This window comes from Sminthopsis crassicaudata, chromosome 2 (assembly GCF_048593235.1).
Source record: "Sminthopsis crassicaudata isolate SCR6 chromosome 2, ASM4859323v1, whole genome shotgun sequence".
In the NCBI taxonomy this organism is placed as follows: Eukaryota; Metazoa; Chordata; class Mammalia; order Dasyuromorphia; family Dasyuridae; genus Sminthopsis; species Sminthopsis crassicaudata.
Window position 1 is genome coordinate 278,431,642 of NC_133618.1, and position 13,773 is coordinate 278,445,414.

Below are 13,773 nucleotides of genomic sequence, written 5' to 3' on the forward strand. Positions count from 1 at the left end.
TGGTCATCTTTAGGAATGGACAAACAACCACAATAGAGGGGATACCTACACTGATGAGAATACTGATTTATTACTGATTATTTATTGCTAAGATTCTCTTTTATTCATGTACAAATACTTTATCATGCTTCTTTCTCTCAGATTCTTGGATTTGTACACAGGTGTATATATTTTTATATATACTCTTCCTTTGCCACTCTTTCAAATCAGTTTCAGATGAACAGTTTATACCTTTTTATCACTATACCTTATCCCACCAAGTCTCAAAGATTATTTACTAGGTCACATTTATATGTTTTCTAGTTCACTTTAGGTAAGACCCATACTTTTCACCTTTTTACAAGTTCCTTCAACTTGGGAAAGACAGATGAACTAGTAGAACAGTGTACTTTAGTATACAAGAAACCATCATTCCATGAGTTGAGAAAGCATTCCAAAAACTGCACTGCTCATAAAGGCAAAATATTCCAAGGAAGAATATGTATATGTTTATGTGCATATATATAAATATGCATACATATAAACATATGTGTGTATATACATATATATATATATATATATATATATAGAGAGAGAGAGAGAGAGAGAGAGAGAGAGAGAGAGAGAGAGAGAGAGAGAGAGAGAGAGAGAGAGAAAGGGAGGGAGAAAGAGAGAGAGAGAGAGAACTATGTGCATGTATTTATGTGCATTCTAATACTACCATTTATTACCTCGGTTTCCCATTTTTGAAATTGACTGACAAATCTTTTCTTTTCAAGGCTATTAAGACAGTTAGATTTGGGGGAAAGGAGGCGTAGATATGTTCATGTTTGCAAAATATTGCATCATGCGGCCATCTATATAAAGTCCCTATTCAATTTTCAACTAGGCATCCATGCTCTATTTGTTTCTCTAGTCCTTGATATATATGAGACACCTGCTTGATTTATTTTCCCTTACCTGATAGTCTGATTGGTCCCTATTTCCCTTTTGAGATATTAAAACTTATTTGTTTTCTTGTGACTGATTACTATATGATCCAATGCCCATTTGGGGACTTAGGGATGCATGAAAACAATTTGGGGAACTCAGGGTTATAAGTTCAGAAAGCCAAACTAACACTGTGAATACATTTAAAAGGAAGTCTCCTGAGAGGAACAATATTAACCCACTCTATTCCTTCAGCTTTAAAGCATTATCATTTTGAAGATATCATATTATATCTTAAAGGAAAAATCCAAGCAGGTTGCCAGGAACAATGGAAGTGGCCGTGTTATTTATAGTGTTTCAGTTGCAATTGGAATTTGGGTGGCTTTAGGATCTTTAGCGAGCAAGAAGTGGGGGAAGGAGGGAGAGAGAGGAGGCAGGATTAGCCAAAGGCACATATATAACACTATATTAAAAGTGGTTTTAAAAAAAGAGAGAAATGTTCAATATATTCAATACTTGCAAAATACCTTTCCAGAATGACATTTTCCTGAAAATGTCACTTTCCAGGAAGATAGGAATTATATTTTTTGAAAGGAACAGCCGGGTTGTAAGCAGATGATTAATTATCATGAAAAATCATTGATGTATCATCCCAATTTCACAGAGTATTTCTTACAGTTAAAATAAAGTACCTTCACAGCATTTCCTCAAAGAGAAACTGGGAAGCTTTCAATGATTAGCAAACACATTTGGCTACTATTGTAGAAAAGATATGAACTAAGTAAGTATCAAATATCATAGCCATTATTGTCATTCCCATACTTATCTTAGTCACAAATAAATTTTAGACAAATTATGGTGATGGAAGTTCACAGTTTCATACACAATTTTCTTTTGTTATTCTTCTTTGTCTATAGAAATATATCTTGAAAATGTTAACATTCACAATAGAGGATAGCATGATTATTAGAAGAAATATTGTTTTCCACTACTAGAATCCAAGTTTCTTGAAGCCTGAGGCTGTCTCATATTTTTTTATTTGTATTGTTAAATGTAAGCACTTAGAAAAGTGTTTAGCACATACTAAGTGCTTAATAAATACATTTACCATTCATTTATCCTTTCATCAAATGACTTAATTAATAGAGCTGGAATTTGAGCACCTGAACTTTATGGTGTCAATCCTATATTCTTAAATGGCATTCAATCACTACTTATTAACTGTCACATTACTTACAATGTACTATGCTAAACTCTGAGGGAAATATAGACGTGAATTTCAAGAAGCTTACAATTTAATAGAAATGATGACATTGTATATTCAGAAAAATGGAATGCAAATTTTTACATGATCAATGTATAAGAAGAGTACAAGATCGAACATAACTATAGTCAGATATTTTGGCATATATGGTAAACAATGCAACTTAATTCTAATATCAATATTTTAAGACAAATTCAATGATACACTGGAGAAAAGAGTAAGACCTAGAGAACAGAGTCCTATATGGAAATCCCAAGATAATGAGAGGTTGCTGCTTGGGGAGTTGCCAGTAGTAGGACTAGAAGTGGGAGAGAGGAGAATAGAGAAACAAGAAATTCATGTGAAAAATAATCATGGCAAGGAAGAAACAGACCATCTAATAAATCATCCATTTATGTATCACTGAAGTAATTTTCTAAATGTGTATGTCTGCTCACATGCTTCTAGAGGCATGCAAGTGCAATTTAGAATGTCCTTTAAATTCTGGTGCCCTGGTAAAAAGTACTTATTGTTCCCTCTAGTTATAGTTCTGAGATGAGAAGGAACCATCATTTCTAGCAGAGAAGATTGGGCAGTTTTATTAAGAGATAGCATTTGCCATAGACTTTGATCACGATAGGATATAAATAGATAATTTTGGATGTAGAAAATATCACAAGAAGAGTATAAAAACAGGATATGTTCATAATGTTGAAAATGAAGGAAATCTAAGATAATGTTAAAACAGAGATGTGGGAACAAGGTTGGAGAACACCCTAAAAGCCAAATTAAGTAATCTGATCTTTATTTAATAGACAATGAGAAATTACTGGAGTTTTAGAGCAGGGAAATGTAATCAGAGATTGGGATTTTGAAGATTACTCCAGCAGTGATACATAGGCCATTTTGGAGGAGGGGGAAACTGGAAGTGATCAAACCTGTTGGTATAATTATAATACATCAGGTGAGGAATAATACGAGTTTAAAGTAAGATTGTGGTAATGGTGAGGAGGAGATTATAAGAGATATTTCCCTGAAAGAATAATGGGAAAGAGTTGGCAAATAGATATGTAGGACTAAGAGTAAAAGATAATTTGGATGTTATCACCATAGCTGACTATAACAATAACCATTACAGAAATAAGGAGGTCCAAGAGAGAAATGTTTCAGGAAAAAGCTATTTGTGATCTAGATAGAGGTTGGGACCACCATGCAAAATGTCCAGAAAGAAGATTATAATGAGAGACTGGCACCTAGAGGTCAGACCAGGCCTGACATAGATATAGTAGTGTTACTGAAAGTGATGAGTGTAGCAGATGAGATCCCCATGCTTACGATCTCCTTAGGAAATTGTTTGTTCCTTTGATAAGGCTGCCATAACATCAACTTGGGCCTAAGACAAAATATACTTTTACTACATCTCAATCCTCAGCTGCTTTGGGTAATGGCCCAATATGTACCCTGAATTTGAAGAAGGAAGTAGGGTAAATTCATAAGCATAATGCCTAGAGAGGAGAAAAAAAAGAGATTATTCTTTGGATAAGCAGAAGAGTTGAGTAGTAAAAGTTCTTGAAATACATCTAATTTCCACTAGAGAATAGTAGTTCTAATGAAGAAAGGGACAAAAGACAGCAGATTTCAAACCACTGATTAACACTTCTAGGACAATAAAAGCCAAGGTAATTTTTTGGTAGCCAAAAACTTGAAATAAAGTAGAAACTCATCTTTGAGGAAATGACTAAACAAATTGTGGAACATGAATGGAATGGAATATTGCTTTATAAGAAAAGACAAAAACATTAAATATAGAGAAGCACAGAAAGTCTTACATGAGATGATGCAAAGTGAAGCAAAAAGAGCCAGGAAAACAATATCTATATCTGTCTGTCTGTCTATCTATCTATCTATCTATCTATCTATCTATCTATCTATCTATCTATCTATCTATAAGACCACATCAATGTAAATACAAAATACAAAGAATAAAGAACAATCAAAACAGAACACTGTAAAATTTTTTAAAACCCAGCAAGCTTGGTCTCATACATGAGGTAAAATAAGATATTTCCCCTCCCCATTCTTTTTTTTAAGAGGTCAGATCCAGAAATGTGGAAAATTGAGCATTCAATGTGTTCTTTATTTTTGCTGATTGTTTTTTCTCTTCTGCTTTTTCAATTTAAAAAAAAATCAATATTATCAGGAATGACTTTTCTACAAGGGAGAAGAAGAGGAATATAGAGGGAAATCTTAGTGATGTAAAAATGAAAGTTATCAACACAGAGAGTCAAGTTTGCATTACATTTCCTCTCTTTTGATTCAGATGCAGATGTGTTAACCAGTTTCCAAACAAATTCAAACTTTACATTTCTCCAAATGCCTATATAATATAAATCTGCAGAAAAAATATTTTAGTACATTCCTGAAGGTAATTGTATCTATCCCACTAATCCCATCAAACCTGCTGTAGAACTTAAAAATAAAACATCAAATGCTTTTTAGATTGGAGATGTATAAATTATGATGCATATAAACTCTCAATTAAAAAGAACCCTTTCCCTTTAAGATTGGCTCATGTAAAAAAGTCAGCTGGTCGGAGGCTCAGCAATACACAACAGTAAGTTCAGTTGTTTTGGGATTAAGCTAGAAACTAGAGGGGTCTAGAATTTACAAAGAATCATAGAATCCCAGAGATAAAAAGGATATAAAATGTTATCTAATTAATTTCTAAAAGAGATATATGAATCCCTACTATGACAATTCTAACATATGGCCATCTAGCCTCTTCCTGAATACCTCCTATGGAACTGGTTACTTCATAAAAACTCATTACTCGTGAGGTAACCAATTCCATTTTTGGACAACTCTAATCATTAGGGACTTATTTCTCTTATTGAGTCAAAATCCATCTCTCCGTAACTCATACTTATTGGTCTCAGTTCTCCTCTCTATAGAGTTACTGAGAACATATTTAATCCGTCTTCCATGTAATCACCTTGCAAATATTTGAAGACAATTGTTATATCATCTCCCCTAAGTCTTTTTCCCTTTTCATTCCAGTTTTCTTCAATCAATCCCTCTATGACTTATGAGCTGCATGAGGGCAGGAACCGTGTTTTAATTATTTTTTTTTATCTCCTCATGATGCTTTATATAAAGAAAGTCCAGTTATAAATTGTTTTTGAATGAATGAATGACTTTAGGTCCCTTCACCATACTGGTCAAACTCATTTGTATGCAATGTAATTTTTCAGTGTGCTTCCAGATGAAATTAACTAGGGCAATCCATATGCAAAGCAAGGCAGGCTACTGGGTGATTTTGTTTTACTATCTAAGAACTACTTAACAAAAGGGTAGATAATTTTTAGATGATTTGCACTGTTTTGTTTTCTAATTTACCAGCATGTCCATGGGTGAATATACATACACATAAAACACACATGTATGTAAATGTACATAGCTCTATGTATCATGTATATAGAGGATATTAATATATATATTTATATCCATAGACCTGCAAATCCATATAGTTATAAAATACATACATATGAAGATATTTATATGTATATATATATTTGTTTATTAAGGATATACAAATTAGCATGTTTATACAAATACATATATATGCATTTCAACACCAATTTAGTTGTAAATACCATACTAGAATGCAAATTTTTGGTTTAAAGAATGATGCTTTTATTCACTTATGATTTCAGAAATGAATGTTGAATTAAATGGAAATGAGGGACCAAGTCCAGGGAACATATGTGTTTGGAAAAACCTGTTCTGAAAGTTTATAATGATATGCAGAATAGTATTCTATAATTTTTTCAGTCAATCATCAAGCATTTGCTAAATTCTTATTATGTGCCAGTAGCTGTGTTAGGGAAATAAAGGTAAAAAATATGGTCCCTGACCTCAAGGAACTCACTTTCTAATGGGAATTTGCATTGTAATGTTTTTGATCTATTTATTATGCAGTAAAGAAAAAGCCTTTTGATTGGTCAGGTTGGAGTGAGAACGATGGAATGCTGAATGCCTGAGAAAGGTTTTTGTTTTATGTTTTGTTTTGTTTTGTGGAAGAAGGGAAGATGGGAATAGCCCATGAGTGCATAACTCTGCTGTTGCTTCTATTTCTACTTGTTTATTCTTCCCTGCTCTTAGTCAAAGGGGTATTAGAAATAGCAACAATTTTGTGAGCTTCAAAAGGCAAGTAGGGCAAGTTTCCAAAGATCCAGGAATAGCAATTCATATGAGGCTTTTCAGGCAATTGAGCCAGGTGACTCTGAGACTTTCAGCAAAAGGAGTTTTGCTGTGTAGTACATACGTCATATTTGGAAATGAACTTGATGGGATGAATTTTTATTGCTGTTCAATCTCTTCAGTCAAATCTGACAGTTTATGACCCCATATGGGGTTTTCTTGGCAAGGATACTGAAGAGGTCTGTCATTTCTTTATCCTGATCATTTTATAGATGAAGAAACTGAGGCAAATGGGATTTATTTACTAATAAGTAAATCACTGAAGTGATGTAAGAAGAAATGTGTCCTAGGTAAGGCAAACATTTTGTACTGGGCTTTTATAATATCCTTTCAGTAGATATCCTTTTATGAAAGTTAGCTGGTTTTAATTGGTTAAATTGATACTGGGGCACTATTCCTTGAGTAAATTGATTCTATAAGGGCAAAATCAACTGTAACTGGTGATTGATATTCAGTAGAAAACACCAGAATGGAGGCTCAAGCCAAGAGGTTAAAGAAAACCCTGTTTCCTTTTAGATTTACCTCTAGAAACCTGAGGGAATGAAGCCTGCTCTCTCAGACCCAATTAAATAACGGCAGAGAAAATAGACTAAAAACTACCCTTCTTCCCCACAAACCAAGAGTTTATGTGAAATAACATGAAGAGATAGGTCTAGAGATAAAATGTCTTCTGATTAGTTACAAAAATCTCCAATATATCTCCTTTTAAATCAAAGTAATTCAGAAGACTGGAGAAAATTATCATTCTATAGTAACTGGGAATCTTAGAATCATAGAATTTAGAGCTTGAAAGAATTGCAGAGATTATTCACTTATTCCAACACCCCATTTAATTGTCAAGGACGAAAGAATGGACTTTGGATTTGAAACCAGATCCTTTGGCTTTAAATACACCCCTCATTGAACTCAGCCTTAAGACTTATTAAAGTGAAGAAGAAAAACTTAAGATGACATGTTTTCAAAAAGCCAAGCCCTCCTTCCCGCACTCCATCTTTCCTTCCTTTTCTTCACTCCCTCTCTTGCCTTCCCCCCTTTTTCCGTCCCTCCTTTTTTTTTCCTCTTTTCTTTCTACCAATAGTTAAGCAATTATAGCTATGTGAAATATAGATTCTTCTTCAAGGATTCTTTCAATCTTTGAAATAATCATAGTTTTATGCAGCAGTAAGGATTCTTGAATATTACTTCAGAACAAGCAGAAGTACAGGGAGAGAGGCACAGGGAGGGCAAGGGCAGGGCCAGAGAGCAATGAATGCTAAGCATTGAGAGAGCAGTTCCTTTAACCTGAGCCCTGCAATTTAGAAGGCCAGTGTTGGGCAGAGGTCACCACAAGGAACAGAGTGAGGAGTGCTGTCACAATGACTTTGAGGATGGGAGCATGCATTGGTTACAAAGTGGTCTGAGTCACTCAAACCCCAAAGAGAAGGCGGACCTTTGTTCATCACTATCCTGCCTTGGATTTCAATAAATTTCCTTAAGTTAAAAGGCTCTTTATGCCCCTGTGCCCTCTGGGACCTCAAAAACTCAATGTGTTTGCCATAAAATATTAAATCTAGAGAAATCAAGACAGTGTGCTTAATGTGAAATAAAGTTCATATACTCCTGTTTAAACACAGATTAGAATCTCTGTCAGAACAATACCAGGGAAAAGTTGACATTCTAATTAATACAATTTACATCACAAAGCACTGAATATCTTTATCTTGCTATTACAAAATGTACACCCCCTTTTATAGATGGGGGTGGGTGGAATTGAACCTCCATTTGAGTAGGGAATTGACAATACAAGAGATTTTGAAAAACTACATACAGGAAAAGGTATAGATAGGGTCACTGGTATACTTAAACATCATCCATGCAAGTCTTTGAAAAGAAATGCTGTATAAGTGCTTATGGAATCACACGGTTTTGTGAAGTCCTAACACTCACAAAACTTCATAGAGTGGTATGATTGTGAGTCAGATCTTGCAGTGACATCAAACACAATGCAAGAAACATAGGATCTCTTTTGCAAGTTCCAAAGCCCAACCCCTTGCCCTCTGCTCATCTCTCATTCATCTAGAATGTCTACAGAATGAAACTTAATCCAAATTCTGAGTATGCGAAGGGGGAAGGGAACTGCCCTACAGTTGGGTAGCCATGGATTCATGTTCACAGCCTTTGTCAATTTTATGCTTTCAGTGAAGGGAATAAAGATGAGAGCCTTAAAGCTTGAATTTTCATTTCCTACGACAACGCGGTTTGTCTTCATGCTTTATCACAGCTCCAGGACTTGGTTTCCACCCCTTCATAATTGATATCGGCCATTTGAAGCATTCAGAAAAAACCTCATGAGGTTCATCAAATGTCCCTCAGTCTATAATTCTTGCTTCTAACATATTCAGCAGCATATCCATCCAAGTGTTTTCTACTTCTCCTCAATGGTTTTGCTTTTGCACAGGGACAGGGACAAGTATAATGACAGTTGTATTAATTATATGCTAAAAAACCTATATAGCTGCAAAAATGATTGAGATCATCATTTTAAATATTTTATTAAAATAATTCACTGTAAAACAGATAAAGCATACCCTCTTGATAATGAGAGGTTCATTAATTTTACAAGGATTCTAGAAGGCTTAGTTGGAATGGTCACTGAAATTACCTTAAAAAAAATTTCTCCCAAAAAGAAAAGGAGAGAAAAACCTTTTAGTCTGGCTTTATGTAGGAAGATTTCTATATATTTTCGAGTGATACTTTTTGGTATTACAAGATTCTTTGCCTTTATAGTTCCATCTCTGGAAAAGAAGCTTTGACATCAGAGCTAGAAATAGGGAATATTTCATTTTCTTGGCAGTGCCTTAAAATAACCAGCAAATTTTCTGTTTTGTGGTTTAAGTTTACACCATTAGAGTTTGTTTTTATTAACACAAAGCCACACCCCGATGTCATTCTACTCCCTGTCCCACCCCTCAGTGAGAAAAAAAGGCCAAACATCAAAATATCAACTGTGGCATAATTTTGTCCTACCAAGTGTGTCTCCAGGTAGAGTTTAAGGCCATCCGTCTCTGCTTTAGGAGGAGTCCAGTTTTCTGTTGTTTCCATGGCTTCATTTAGCCACTGAATGAATTCATCGAGTTTACTTACAAATGCCTAGTCAGATAAAGGGGAGAAAAAAGGACAAGAAAAGTATAATGGTTAGTAAAAAAAGTCAATTCTGAAGAAAAATTCTTGAGAACATTGTAGAAAAAAAGGTACTTTAGGCATTTCAGTCCTGCTTCTTCTTTGCTATAGCACAAAATTCCAATCCTGCCCATCCCTAAAATCCATTAAAATGGACAGAAACTACCAATGACCAATTTGCCTCTATTTTTATAAACTCTCTATAGGATTACCTTTTTCTGTCTTTTATTCCTCTCAATAACAAATCACATCAGTTCTTTCAGGAACTTATAATCAAGGACAAGATCTAACCCTGGATAAGGACTATGCATTTTCTTTAGAATTAAATGAAATGAAAGACTGGGAGGTTGAAGAAATTGCAAGAAATTTAGTCAGAAATCAGGGAGCTGTCTAAAAACTACTTTGAGAAGGCCCTGTGATAGTTCAATATCTGAAGCTCAGTGTTAGTGTTTGGAAGGAAGGAAGGACAGGGCTGGAAGAAGAGAGAAGCTAATATGAAGATCTAACTCTCCAGAGGTGTCCTGGTCATAAAGAAATGTTCTTGGCTGGAAAGCACAAATCACAATAATCCTACTATTTTTCAAATAGTGGCTATAAAAATTTATTGGAACCATTCAAAAGAACACATCTGCAGAAACTGAAAATAATTTGAAAAACTGAAAGCCCTACATGAACCTGACTGAGAGATGGATAATGACAAGGGCCCAGATTTCTATATGTGGGGTAAGAGCACCATCTGGAGGCCTATCCACATATAGGCAGACTTACATATTTAGATGGAAGGTTTCAAAGTCTATTTTCCCAATTTATTTTATTCCATTTTTTAAGTGTGATCCTAAGAATTGATTCAAACACACACACACACACACACACACACACACACACACACACATACAATCTTTAATTGAAAAAACCTTTGTTTGAGACTATATGTAAATCAGAAAGTTTAGATGAAAAGTCATTTCCTTGGCATATTTTCTATGTCTGCTATCCCTTGATGACTATCTAAGATTCATAGCACTTTATTTGCTTTCTCTCAAATGAATGAACAATACCAGTTTCCATTTAGTTCACTGCTACAAAACTGTCTAGGAGAGTCACAATTCCGTTAGAAGCAACTTAACCTGAAATGGAAATCCAACCAAGCTGATTAAGTTACTGTGGCCTAATCTAAAGCAGCAGTTCTTAACCTTTGCTATGTCAACAACTCCTTTGGCTCTCTGGCGAAACCTATTTTGAAGCCTTTTCAGAGAATTAAAAAAATAAAATAAAAGCTAAACTTAAAATAAAGTAAATGCTAAATTTATTTGGCATTTAGTGAAAATAAGACATTCTACAGAGAGGCTTGGAGAGACTTAAATCAACTGTTGCTGAGTGAAATGAGCAGAACCAGAAGATCACTATACACTTCAACAACAATACTGTATGAGGATGTATTCTGATGGAAGTGGAAATCTTCAACATAAAGAAGATCCAACTCACTTCCAGTTGATCAATGATGGACAGAAACAACTACACCCAGAGAAGGAACACTGGGAAGCGAATGTAAATTGTTAGCACTACTGTCTATCTACCCAGGTTACTTATACCTTCGGAAGCTAATACTTAATGTGCAACAAGAAAATGGTATTTACACACATATATTGTATCTAGGTTATATTGTAACACATGTAAAATGTATGGGATTACCTGCCATGGGGGGGGGAGGGAGTGGAGGGAGGGAGGGGATAATTTGGAAAAATGAATTTAAAAAAAAAAAAGAAAAAAAAAAAAAAAGAAAATAAGACATTCTTTTTTCTCAACCAACTTCATGAATCCCCAGAAATTTCCTCACAGATTCTAAGGCTGGTGGATTTTAACTTAAGAATGTCAGTTCTATAATATTTCAAGTCCCGGCTTTGTACACTGAAGCTAGAAAAAAGATTGCATTTATTCACCCACCTCTTCTTTGTGTTTCTTCTAGGTCTGAAGTTCTTAATTTAGGTGTTCAAGAACTTTTTTTTACAAAAATATTTATATGGCTCTGTTTCAATATACTTGGTTTCTTTTGTAATCGTAGATATTTTAATTTATGTATTTTAAAATATTGTTCTGAGTAGGAGTTCACAGGCTTCATTCACTAGACCAACAAAGGGGCTTGTCTCATAAACACATGAAAAATTTTCTGCTCTAGGTGAAGTTTTCATATAGTGAATAAAAAGGAATTAATAGATCCACAGGAAACTTGTTTCCCTTCTTCACTAAAACATGGTTCTGGTCTGAATGTATATTCTGATTTTACAACCTAACAGCTCTGCTCCGCACTCCCCATTCCTTTACACTATTGCTAGATCTAAACAGATACAGAAGTAACAATATGGTCCTTCTCTTTTTCTTTATAATTACTTAATTTCCATAATCGTTTGAGTTCCCCTTTTTTCTCCCAAAATTTTTGCATATTTCAAGTTTACAGATGCATAAAACTGGACTTAATTATTTAAGTATGGTTGTCACCTGCTCTAAACTGTACTTTCAGAATCTTTTTTTAACAATTGGGAATTTTGCAAGTTCATATCAAATTTTATATTCATCATGTCCATACATGTCTATCTGCATTTTGTGTGTGTGTGTGTGTGTGTGTGTGTGTGTGTGTGTGTGTGTGAGTGGGTGTGGGTTTCTCTATATCTCTCTCTATATATAAAGACAGATATGACAGCTGGGCAGATTAAAGTAATAATAATAATTTAAATAAAATAATAAGATTTTAAAAGAGGGAATCAAATTTTATTTCTGTATTATGGCTTAAATACAAATTCTGGCTATCTTTAAAAACCAATGGAGAACACTTGGCCATCACCAGGGTAACAACTTGCCAAATTTCTTCTCCCAAAGTTTAAACAAAACTGAAATTTATTAGAGTTTGGACTTGGGCCATTATATCCATTCACAAAATAAACTAAGAATTTAGTTTAGAAGAAAATAATTTGATCAAACAGCAAATTGTTTTGAAAATTATGAGCTAAATTTAAGAAAATAGATGATTAACTGTGACTTACACTTAAGTTTATTGAGGGTAGAATCTATTCATACACACATGAGACTCAATGTTTGCTGGTGATGCTGAAATTTGTGTTGTTGTTGAGTTGTTTTAATTGGCCCAACTCTTTGAAACTCCATTAAAGGTTTCTTTAATAGCAAACTACTACTGAGGTAGTTTGCCATTTGCTTCTCCAGCTCAATTTACAGATGAGGAAACTGAGGCACAGAGGGTTAAGTGACTTGCCTAAGGTCACACAGTGTCATGAAGCCAGATTTGCACTCAGAAAAATGAGTCTTCCTGATTTCAAGCTCAGTGCTCTGGTCACTGGGCCATCTAGGTGCAAAATTTGTGCTATGCAAAAAATAACCTTTTAACCAAATTCAATATTTATCTTTTCAAAACCCATTTGTAACTGAAGATATTGTCAGTCTTCAGCCAAAGTATCTGATAAGGCTATATTTGAGTGAACAATGATTCTAAAATTAGCTTGACTTTTAATATTTAGATTGGTTCCTTTCTATGGCAGTCTCTCTAACGTTATCATCATGTATCTCAGACTGTAAAAATAAACTCTGCTGAAGGTTAGGGAGACATAGTACATTTATACAGTAAGAAACAATGATCCTTCAGTTTTCTCTTAGTACTGCATCTAAATTGTATAGCTTTTTCCACAAAATTTTATTTGTTTTACCTTTTTCCTACTTTTATGAGGAAGAATCAAGGTAATACTCAGTTGACCACTCACAAAAAGAACCTGAGAAATCAAATATACCATTCTCCCAGAATCTCAATAATGAAATAATTCATGATAAATATGAACAAACTAGAAAATGTAAATAATTTAATCTCAGTCTTCAGCAAAAATGTGAGTGCCTCTCTTTCTTCCATATCTTAGGATAAGATCTCCTAAGTCTTAAAACCACATTTTGCTAACATCGTCTATATTCTCTCCCCATTCCTAAAGCCCTCTCATCTAGGATTCTCATTTCCCACAATTATTCTTGAATTAGAAATGTAGAAAGGAAAGAAGTTAGAGGATGTAGGGTAAAGGGGAGGAAATAAGCATTTATATAGTGCCTATTGTGTGCCAGGCACTGTGCTAAGAGTTTTACAGATAGTATCTAAGTTGACACATGAACACAAAAATAGGCATAATCTCATATGTCTTTATCTCTATATTTAC

At 34.3% G+C, this 13,773-nt stretch overlaps 1 protein-coding gene across 1 annotated transcript in view; it reads right to left on the reverse strand.

Annotated features, from left to right (window-relative positions):
- Positions 1-13,773, reverse strand: part of AKAP6 (A-kinase anchoring protein 6) — a 522,653-nt gene that overhangs the window by 296,942 nt on the left and 211,938 nt on the right. The window contains exon 5 of the mRNA XM_074284790.1: positions 9,419-9,541. Within this exon, the coding sequence (XP_074140891.1) occupies positions 9,419-9,541 (123 nt within the window). The remainder of the gene's footprint in view (positions 1-9,418; positions 9,542-13,773) is intronic.